This window comes from Protomyctophum bolini (assembly GCF_963924005.1).
Source record: "Protomyctophum bolini genome assembly, chromosome: 23".
NCBI classification, from domain to species: Eukaryota; Metazoa; Chordata; class Actinopteri; order Myctophiformes; family Myctophidae; genus Protomyctophum; species Protomyctophum bolini.
Genome location: NC_137884.1, coordinates 26,226,234 through 26,237,328, shown reverse-complemented (window position 1 = coordinate 26,237,328; position 11,095 = coordinate 26,226,234). Strand labels below are relative to the sequence as shown.

Here is an 11,095-nt window from a genome sequence, read left to right as displayed (position 1 = left end):
CATGACATAAACAGGATGTAATCCTCCGTGCGTCGTTTTATTTAATATGATGATAATAATAATATGAAACGCCTCTGATGAGACCTGACATCACCCCATCCCATCCATCCATCATGTGCGCGTGAAGGCGTGCATGATCACACGCAACAATATCGTATGATATCACATTTGTGGACGTTACATTTTTATTGATATGGCAATTATGATCAAGGAATGAAAGTATAACAATGAACTGTGCATGAGATTCAGACACGACTGAATTAAGATCATATGCATCATTCATAGCCCAGTATAAAATGAATTGTTCACATTTTTAAATAAAATATATAGCAGCTATAATAACAGTGCTACCTCATATTGTGTCGTACCTGACTGACTGACTGACTGACTGGCTGTTACCGGTACCTTGTCTTGTGTCCGTCCGGCTCTACTCGGCCGTTTTTTGCTGCATTGCGAATTATATTATTTTTCATCAGTCTCTTTCTCGTGTGGTGTGTGGTGGAACTGTGGCGCGCGCGCGCGTGCGCGTGCGTGTGTGTGTGTGTGTGTGTGCGCGCGCGCACGCAATGAGCGCATCCTTCCCTCATCTCATCGTCATAACAACCGTCCGGCGCTAAAGCATGGTTGGTTGGATGGAATACCCCCCCCCCCCCTCCACACACACACACACACACACTAGTGCTGGAGCGTTTAGTGAGGAGAGGAGAAGAACCGCAGGAACAACAATTAACGCACGTTGTCTGTCAAACCCAAACGTAGCTCCTACAACTTGTCTTGGATGCGGAGACAGAGACAGACAGAGAGAGAGAGAGACAGAGACAGACAGGGAGAGAGACACAGAGACAGACAGGGAGAGAGAACAGGGACGGAGGATTGTTTGACGCTGGCGGCTGGTTGTTTGAGCAGGAAGTGAGAATCATTGTGTGAAGGCAGCGTGGGAAAGAAGACAGACAGCGGCATAATTAACGTTATTCTGTTCTGGTGGGTTTCTTCTCGGGGAGGAAGAGAAGAGATTACACGGCTATAGTTTGGGCTGGTTGGTCCACTGTTCTCCTCGGCTGGCTCCCCCCGGTTCCAGCACCGTAGCCCCGGTCCCAGCCCCGGTTCTAGCCCCGGTTCCAGCACCGTAGCCCGGTGCCATCCCCGGTTCTATCCCCGGTTCCAGCACCGTAGCCCGGTCCCAGCCCCGGTCCCAGGGCCAGCCCGAACCGGTTCCAGCCCCGGTCCCAGCCCGGCTCCAGCATGGCTCGGGAGAACGGAGACGCGGTGAAAGGGACGTGGAAAAAGCAAGTGGACGAAATCAAGAGCATATTTGACTTCAAAGAAGTCCTCGGAACGTAAGTAGGCTAATCTTTATGATCTGTAGTGGTCTCTAGTCGGCTGTAGTAGGACTGGTGGTGGACTGCATGGTCTGGGCTGGTCTTGTGATGTGTTGCCACTTGCCAGGTGGTCCAAAGCTTTTGTCGTATTTTTCATGTCTACCGGGACAGCATAATACTTGTGATTGTATTTACAGTCAGTGGCCAGTTAAGTTGTTGTTGTTGTTTGTTGTTATGTATTTGGTCAGGAGGACAATTAGGCACAATTAGATGCCTTTCTTTCATTGTGCACCAGCTGTGTCCTTAATCATTCTAATCTGCTTGATTGACTGATTGAAATATTTATTAACACTTTGCAGAATTACAGTATGCCTACATTTCAAGCACAAACTCACTACAAAGACTGTTAACTGTGAGTGGACGACCCCAATTAAGCATTTGCACTTGTTTACAAGAGGGTCCACCATGTTCAATTCATCAAAACATATAGAGACACAAATAGACACTTCAAAGAACAGAACAGGAATTCAAATCAAAACGAGTGTATAATATTTTCCCCTTGTTGAAAATTAATCTCATCATCCTAGCCTACAACACAACCCGTTTGTTATCACAGGAAACAGCCTTTGGCAAACCTAAGTGTGTGTGTGTGTGTGTGTGTGTGTGTGTGTGTGTGTGTGTGTGTGTGTGTGTGTGTGTGTGTGTGTGTGTGGAGTAGACGGCTGAAACGTGTGGGAATGTATGTAATGTGGTTCGACGAGGAAAAACTAACCTGGCAAAGACTTTTTAAAGTTATGATAATTGATGAGACGGCCGTTTTTCCAGCCCAGTGCACATGTGTGACACACACACACACACACACACACACACACAGACACACACACAGTCACACACACACACAGTCACACACACACAGTCACACACACACACACACACACACACACACACTTTCTCTCTGTGAAATCAGTATTATTAATCTCTCGGTGCAGCCATAGCAACACATTAACCAGGATTCCTTTCAGGCCTTTGAACCCATTTAAATACCGACTTCCCCATAACCCCCTCCATCAGCAAAAGGAGGAGGGTGGCCTACTGTATGTACGGTATAGACAGTGGGAGGATGAGTATGAGAGGAGAGACATGCATGGTGCGTCTGGCATAATATATGTGTCACAATGTGATTTGCAGGGACGTTCACAAATAGACATCAAAGGGGGCTTCAGCCCCTGCCCCTTTACGGGCGACTGTGGCTCAGGAGAGGAGGTACAGCAGGTCGTCCAATGATCCGTGGGTCGGCGGTTCGAATCCCGGCTCCTCCTCCTCCTGTCGCCATGTCGAAGTGTCCTTGAGCAAGACACTGAACCCCAAATTGCTCCCGATGTGCTGGTTGGTGCCTTGCATGACTTCTGCCGCAATCGGTGTATGAATGAATGGGTGAATGTGATCATGCACAATCTATATGTAAAGCGCCTTGGATAAAGGCGCTATATATAAATGCACCATTTACCATGATTTACCCGTCTGTAAAACAACTGCCCTTTCCAGACCAACGAATGCAGCATTTGCGAAAGAAATACAAAATGCCCCTCCTCTCCTCTCCTCTCCTCTCCTTGATGCCATGCTGGAAGGAAGGCAGGATAATTGCTTTTTCCCCCCGAAGTCTCCTGGACTTGAACGCAGCATTTTTGCGTTGAGCTAATTGGTTTAGAAATCCATGTCGTTCACACCTGCATCTCCACTAGCTAAAGAGTGCTGCAGGGTTGCGCCCCCCAAAATAGCTTGATCTACAAGCTCTCAACGCGTCGCAGCGCAACGTGTTGTGAGCTTGTAGATCTGCAATTTAAAAAATAAAATTGTCCAAAAGTTGCCCTCTTACGGGATTTCAGCCCCTGCCCCTCTAACACATTTCATTATGCTTTAACCCATTCTGACCTGAGATCAGATTCATACGAGGTTTCCACTGGACACACACTGGTCTGATTAACCCATTCTGACCTGAGATCAGATTTAAAAAAATGTCAGTCGTTATTCGATTTTTCAAAAATAGCAGACCTACAAGCTCGTAGCGCGCCACTCGGTGGCGCGCTACGAGCTTGTAGGTCTGCTATTTTTCAATAGCTAAAGCATAACATGATGCTAACACCAAAATGGGTTCCCGTTCAGAATGGGTTAAGTAGCATGTGACATGTCAAACTAGGGGGGGGGGGGTCATTATTCTGAACCCATTCCAAGCATTAGTTTTGCACGAAAAACACTCCTTGGGCTAAATCCGGCCTAGTTTGACACGTCACATGCTACTTGAAAGCATAGTGAAATTTAGAACATTTTGCCTTTTATTATTGCCTTGGTTGTTTGATGGTAAACCCCAACTTTCAGCACCTGTCAAATCCCCCTAGGGTGCATGGTTGAATATTAGAAAACCAACGTGGGATATGATATGCTATAGTAGACTCCTTTACAAACACATTGGTGAAGAGTCAAGACAATTCTTGGTAAGAAATTTATTCCCAGATTTGACATAATTCTGACATAATTCTGAGCACTCTAACCCATTCTGAACGGGAACCCATTTCGGTGTTAGCATCATGTTATGCTTTAGCTGTTGAAAAATAGCAGATCTACAAGCTCATAGCGCGCCACCGAGTGGCGCGCTACGAGCTTGTAGGTCTGCTATTTTTGAAAAATCGAAGAACGACTGACATTTTTTAGAATCTGATCTCAGGTCAGAATGGGTTAATCAGACCAGTGTGTGTGTCCAGTGGAAACCTCGTATGAATCTGATCTCAGGTCAGAATGGGATAAGAACTGCCTCCCCCCCAAATGGCATAATGGTCCCTGGTGGTCCTGCATGGTCTTGTGTGATTATGTCCATTTGTGTCTGTGTTGTGTTCTTCTGTCTGTCCAGTAGTTTTAGCTTTTTATGTGTCACATTATGCTGTTGTATAACGCTTCAATTTCCCCTCGGGTATATTAATAAAGTATATCTCAATATTCCCTGACTATGATGTCACAGAGAGGAGACGGTTGAGAGTCTCATGTCACTGAGATGACCACAAACAGCATGTTGTGGCAACAAACAGGCTCTGGGCTCACCTTTCTATAAACGGGCCAGAACAAACAGGCTCTGGGCTCACCTTTCTATAAACGGGCCAGAACAAACAGGCTCTAGTCTGGGCTCACCTTTCTATAAACGGGCCAGAACAAACAGGCACTAGTCTGGGCTCACCTTTCTAAACGGGCCAGTGAAGACCAGGGTTTATTTGTGGGCTCGTAAGAACCTATATATGAATAAAGAAAGAAGTCCGCACACAGGCTCTGCTCCAGTGGCGTTTTAGTTTTATTTAAAACACCATTAGTTTAAGGCACACAACGTTTCACGGCACGGCCTTCATCGGGTGATGATTCACTGCCTTTAAATATTAATTAAAATAAATGTGTGCCTTACTGCCTTTAAATAAAACAAACCACCACTGGAGCAGAGCCTGTGTGCGGACTTCTTTCTTTATTCATGCCTCTATCTTTAGTCCAGCACCAGCCACCTGCTTTTTAAACTCGTAAGAACCTACCCTCTGTGTTAATTTAACACTGAGAGTGTACACAAGGAACACTGAGAGGAGAGTGTACACAAGGAGCACTGAGAGTGTATACACATGTACTGTAGTCCTCGCTGCTGGTCCATTTGGTTCTATTTGTAGTCGTACATGCACTCTGTGCATCAAATGAACACTCAGGATCTTACTGTGTGGCTCGTAAAATGAAGGGGGTGGGTGGGGGGATGATATATCTAACAGCAGCCCCCCCCTCCCTCCCTGTTTCTACTCGATATGTTCTGAGTGGTTAAACGCAGCGAGCTGATTGCGACCGGCGGCGTTCCTCTTCCGTTCACGTCAGTCAGGCGGTCGGCGGGAAGGCGGTCTATCAGTGAGTCGTGACGCTGCGTGGCTGTGCTGCCTGTCTCCCTCTATTGGCTTCTCCAGCCACGGGCCGTTCTGTTCTGCTGTCAGCTTAGGGAGCGCAAGGGCTGATGTGATATACTGTAGGGCCGTTTTGCAGCTAGGTTTCCTGGCTGGCTGGCTGGTTGGTTGGTTGGCTGGTTGGTTGGTTGGTTGGCTGGCTGGTTGGTTGGCTGTCTGGTTGGTTGGTTGGCTGGCTGGCTGGCTGGCTGTCTGGTTGGCTGGTTGTCTGGTTGTCTGGCTGGTTGTCTGGTTGGCTGGCTGGCTGGCTGGCTGGTTGGCTGGTTGGCTGGCTGGCTGGCTTGCTGGTTGGCTGGCTGGCTGCCTGGCATGGCACGCAGACCACTTCCTTGCCCCCAGACTCCCTGCCCCGGCTCAAACACTGACACATAATGTTCTTTCCAAATTGCATTAAACTTGCAGTGCATGTAAAGCACAGTGAAATTTGTGAGTGTATATTTAACTCTTGAGAGTGTAAAATAAATGGAGCCCGTAAGTGGATGGCCCGCGCTCGGCCTCAGAGGTGTGTGTGTGTCAGTAGCTATCCTTGGTGTCCTATTTCCCTCCCCTCCCTCAGTGTTGTGCGCGTGTGTGCGCATGTGTGTGCGTGTGTGTGTGTGCACACACGTGCGTGTTGTGTGTGTGTGTGTGTGTGTGTGTGTGTGTGTGTGTGTGTGTGTGTGTGTGTGTGTGTGTGTCCACTGCTTATACTGTTGAATAATTCAACAGCAGAAGGAGCACCCAGGGGGCTGTGCTGTGCTGTATCACCTGCCGCAGTGGTTAGGGCGTCTCAGGTAGGCTTAGCCTTACGCCTGACAACCCCTACTGGGGTACGGGCCGTCGACCAGAGGGTCCTCCAGAGTTCTGACACCCCTTACTGGGGTCTAGGCCGTCGACCAGAGGGTCCTCCAGACTCAGAGTTCTCGGTCAGCTGTCATTCGTCTCTCTCTCTGTGACCAGGTGCATCCCAGCCTCTTGGTGTCTGCCTGGAGGTCCCGCCGCCAGCTGTTTTTTTGGGCCGGCCTCTGTTTCTCTTCCCCTGAGGAGGGTTCCATGAAGTCAGAGCCTGTCTGGTGGTGTTTGATACTGGCTTGCGCAGTGTAGTGTGTGTGCCTCGATCCATCTCCATCTTCTTTGTCCAATTTGTTCTGTTGCAGGGAGTTGTTTATATAGTTTTCATCCAGAGATCGTTGTTGCTTATTATTTTTGTCCGGCCTGCAGTGAATTTTCAGGATTCTCCTCAGACATTTGTTTTATGAAGGTTTTGCACTTTGCTTATTATCGTGGTCTTTGTAATTCTCCATGTCTCTGCCCCATAATAGAGCAGGACGGATTTAACTTTGGAGTTGAATATTCTGCTTTTAGTGTTTTTTTGCTGTATCTCCATATAGAGCGCCAGATGTTCTTGTCTCAGGTAGGCTCTGCAGCCCAGAGATAAGAACGGAGGGGACCCTAGCCCATTCTGAACGGGAACCCATTTTGGTGTTAGCATCATGTTATGCTTTAGCTATTGAAAAATAGCAGATCTACAAGCTCATAGCGCGCCACCGAGTGGCGCGCTACGAGCTTGTAGGTCTGTTATTTTTGAAAAATCGAAGAACGACTGACATTTTTAGAATCTGATCTCAGGTCAGAATGGGTTCATCAGACCAGTGTGTGTGTCCAGTGGAAACCTCGTATGAATCTGATCTCAGGTCAGAATGGGCTAGAGGAAGGCAGTGGAGGACAGAGAACAAGTTGGAGAGAGAGAGAGAGAGAGACAGAGAGGCAGAGACAGAGAGAGAGAGTAGTGCTGCTGTATGTAGCAGTGCCATTTAGGGCACCCTGCCCTTAATTGAGTGCTCTACTTGCTTTTTTGCTCTTGGCATTGTTCTCTGGTGTTTCTGGGACTGCAGCTCTTCTGCCCGTCTGTCTCTCTCTCTCTCTCTGCCTGTCTGTCTCTCTCTCTCTCTTTCTCTCTATTTCTCTCTCTCTCTCTCTCTGCCTGTCTGTCTCTCTCTCTCTCCGTCTGTCTCTCTCTCTCTCTCTCTCTCTGCCTGTCTGTCTCTCTCTCTCTCTTTTTCTCTCTCTCTCCGTTTGTCTCTCTTTCTCTCCGTCTCCCTCTCTCTCTCTCTCTCTCTCTCTCCCCGTCTGTCTCTCTCTCTCTCTCCATCTTTCCTGCGTCAAAGCCATGAGCTTTTTGTCCCGCTGTCATTTTGGCCTGAGACTGAAATGATACATGGTTGGTTTTGAGACTGAAATGATACATGGTTGGTTTTGAGACTGAAATGATACATGGTTGGTTTTGAGACTGAAATGATACATGGTTGGTTTTGCAAAGGCATTTCATCCTGGTTTATGAGAACAACATACTTAACCTATTCTGACCTGAGATCAGATTCACACGAGGTTTCCACTGGACACACACTGGTCTGATTAACCCATTCTGACCTGAGATCAGATTCTAAAAATGTCAGTCGCTCTTCGATTTTTCAAAAAATAGCAGACCTACAAGCTCGTAGCGCGCCACTCGGTGGCGCGCTATGAGCTTGTAGATCTGCTATTTTTCAATAGCTAAAGCATAACATGATGCTAACACCAAAATGAGTTCCCGTTCAGAATGGGTTAAAGCGATGCTTAATCCATTCTGGGCCGGGAACCCCTTTTGGTGTTTGAAGCATTATGTCATACTTTAGCTATTGAAAAATATAGCAGATCTAAGAACTTGTAGGTCTGCTATTTTTGAAAGAATCGTGAAAATGCAGTGCCTTAAATCTTTGAATATATATATATATACACACATGTGTTCAAGACGGATATGTCTGATATTTCATCCTAATGGGCTAACATTGGCTTTCAAAGTTTACAGTACTGGCCCCGTTTTGAACAAAAAAAGCCTCAAACCATGAACGCAGCGTGCAATTCACGTGAATTCTTTCACAGACTTTCCTACTATAGGCTGAAGAATATATCCCACCCTTTTCACATTGGCCTGCTATAGCGCCACCAACAGGTGGATTCTTTGCAAAACACATTTTTGGAACAAAATTCCTCAAAAGTTCATCACAGACGTATAAGAAGAAATGGCACCTTTTTCCACATTGGCCTATTATAGCGCTACCAGGAGGCCACACAACCTGACCTGCCCCGGTGGAGAGCTGTGCCCAGAGGGGCACTTTTTCTACTTTTCCTTTTGTGAAAACCATTCCATTTCTGTGAGAGTGAGGTTAACCCATTTTGCGCGGGAACCCATTTTTTGTGTTAGCATTATGTTATGCTTTAGCCATTGAAAAATAGCAGATCTACAAGCTCATAGCGCGCCACCGAGTGGCGCGCTACGAGATTGTATAGGTCTGCTATTTTTGAAAAATCGAAGAACGACTGACATTTTTATAGAATCTGATCTCAGGTCAGAATGGGTTAATCAGACCAGTGTGTGTGTCCAGTGGAAACCTTATATGAATCTGATCTCAGGTCAGAATGGGTTAAGTACTGTATATTGTATGATAAAGAGGTTGTACCGTATAAAGTACAATCTGGGCTGTACTGTACTGTACGTGTGAGCCTGTGGGGGGTTTATGTTTTCAGCACTTAGCTGTCCTGTCGTCTGGTCTCGTTAGGCGCATATATACATCTCGATTCATCCCTGTTGGTGCTGCCAACAAACAGTTCTATAAATATACGGATATATGCTTATATGGCTGGTGCAACAGACATGCTGTACATACTGAACATACTGTACATATACTGTATATGCACACCGAATAGAACCTATAATTTAGAAAAGCTGTCAAACGTCTCCTCATCAGTGAGTGAGTGATTGTTTATATTACAGACTGTGTGTGTGTGTGTGTGTGTGTGTGTGTGTGTGTGTGTGTGTGTATGTATGTCCTTTGTACAAGGTATTCCTGTACTCATTATGTGGACATAAATAAACATTTAAAGTGTGTGTGTGTGTGTGTGTGTGTGTGTGTGTGTGTGTGTGTGTGTGTGTGTGTGTGTGTGTGTGTGTGTGTGTGTGTGTGTGTGTGTGTGTGTGTGTGTGTGTGTGTGTGTGTGTGTGTGTGTGTGTGTGTGTGTGTGTGTGTGTGTGTGTGTGTGTGTGTGTGTGAGACGTCGACACGTGTGTGCAGACAGTTCAATCCATAACGGATCAGAACCCTATTCCCACTAGCCTATAGCCTATTCCCAATAGCCTATTCCCACTAGCCTATAGCCTATTCCCACTAGCCTATTCCCACTAGCCTATAGCCTATTCCCACTAGCCTATTCCCACTAGCCTATAGCCTATTCCCACTAGCCTATTCCCACTAGCCTATAGCCCATAGAGCGTCGCAGTCCCTCCCCCTTTCAGAACAACGAGTGGCCCAGGAAATGAATCTCAATGCATTTGTCCTCATAGGCATTTCGTGCTTTATTTATTTATTTATTTAAAGACCTTTTAAGCGTCGTATACGAAGCCAACTCTTGTCGTGACAAATCATGACAACACACACAATATTTGCGGGCCAAAAACAAAGAATTAGAAAGTAGAAAAAGAAACGGCAGGTTATACAACACTTTCTTTGTTGTTTTTCTTCTTTGTAATTATTTGTTTGGTCCAAAATATTGTGTGTGTTGTTGTCATGATTTGTCACGACAAGAGTTGGCTTCGTACGACGCTTAAAAAGGTCTTTAAATAGATAAATAAAGCTCGAAATGCCTATGGAGCTACAGTATCTTTACCCGTTAGCCAAAGCCTTGACTGATTTAAAAAAGCACTCACGTCTACAGAGTACCTTTTAGCTGTTTTCAAAACCAAAAATGGTAATTTTATGTCGACTGCTGTTGGCCATTATTATTCCATAACTATACGGTTATATTTTTCATGCCTTCCAGTGTCTTTTAGAGTAAAACATTTCCACCTGTAGTTGAGAGGTACAGACGGACGGACCCTACAGGGCAACAGTTTAATTTGGCTTTTTGTATATTTGTGCTTAAAATAAATATTGTCCAATCCAGTAGACGCACTGCAGTCCACACACACACACACACACACACACACACACACACACACACACACACACACACACACAGTCACACACACACACACACACAGTCACACACACACACACACACACACACACACACACACACACACACACACACACACACACACACACACACACACACACACACACACACACAGTCACACACACACAGTCACACACACACAGTCACACACACAGTCACACACACACAGTCACACACACACACACACACACACACACACACACACACACAGTCACACACACACAGTCACACACACACACACACACACACACACACACACACACACACACACACACACACACACACAGTCACACACACACAGTCACACACACACACACACACACACACACACACACACACACAGTCACACACACACAGTCACACACACACACACACACACACACACACACACACACTGCAAATCTGGTGCAGTGGAGAAACTATGGAAATTAGAGCAAGGAGAGTTTGGGCGTGTGCGTCTGTGTCTCTCTCTCTCTCTCTCTCCGTCTAGTTATCGATCCTCTCAGATCTCCCCCTTTTGTCCTCCACGACGTTCTTCTGTTCACCTCCTGACCTGACCCGCCCGTTGCACCCAGTAATGTTCTGTTCACCTCCTGACCCGCCCCGTTGTTCTGTTCACCTCCTGACCCACCCCGTTGCACCCAGTAATGCCTGCTCTGCTGGACAAACCAGGGGGATATTCAGGGGATCTGATTCTACTGTTGGACATGACATGACATGACGTGACGTCAGGAAACTTCCCTCTACTAACTATTCTACTGTTGGACATGA

At 46.4% G+C, this 11,095-nt stretch overlaps 1 protein-coding gene across 1 annotated transcript in view; it reads left to right on the top strand.

The window, feature by feature from the left end:
• The first annotated feature begins 799 nt into the window (after positions 1 to 799).
• The window catches only part of camk1da (calcium/calmodulin-dependent protein kinase 1Da), a 68,730-nt gene continuing 58,434 nt past the window's right edge, over positions 800 to 11,095 (top strand). Inside the window, exon 1 of the mRNA XM_080757296.1 lies at positions 800 to 1,337. Coding sequence (XP_080613422.1) covers positions 1,243 to 1,337 — 95 coding nt within the window. The 5' untranslated portion in view covers positions 800 to 1,242. The remainder of the gene's footprint in view (positions 1,338 to 11,095) is intronic.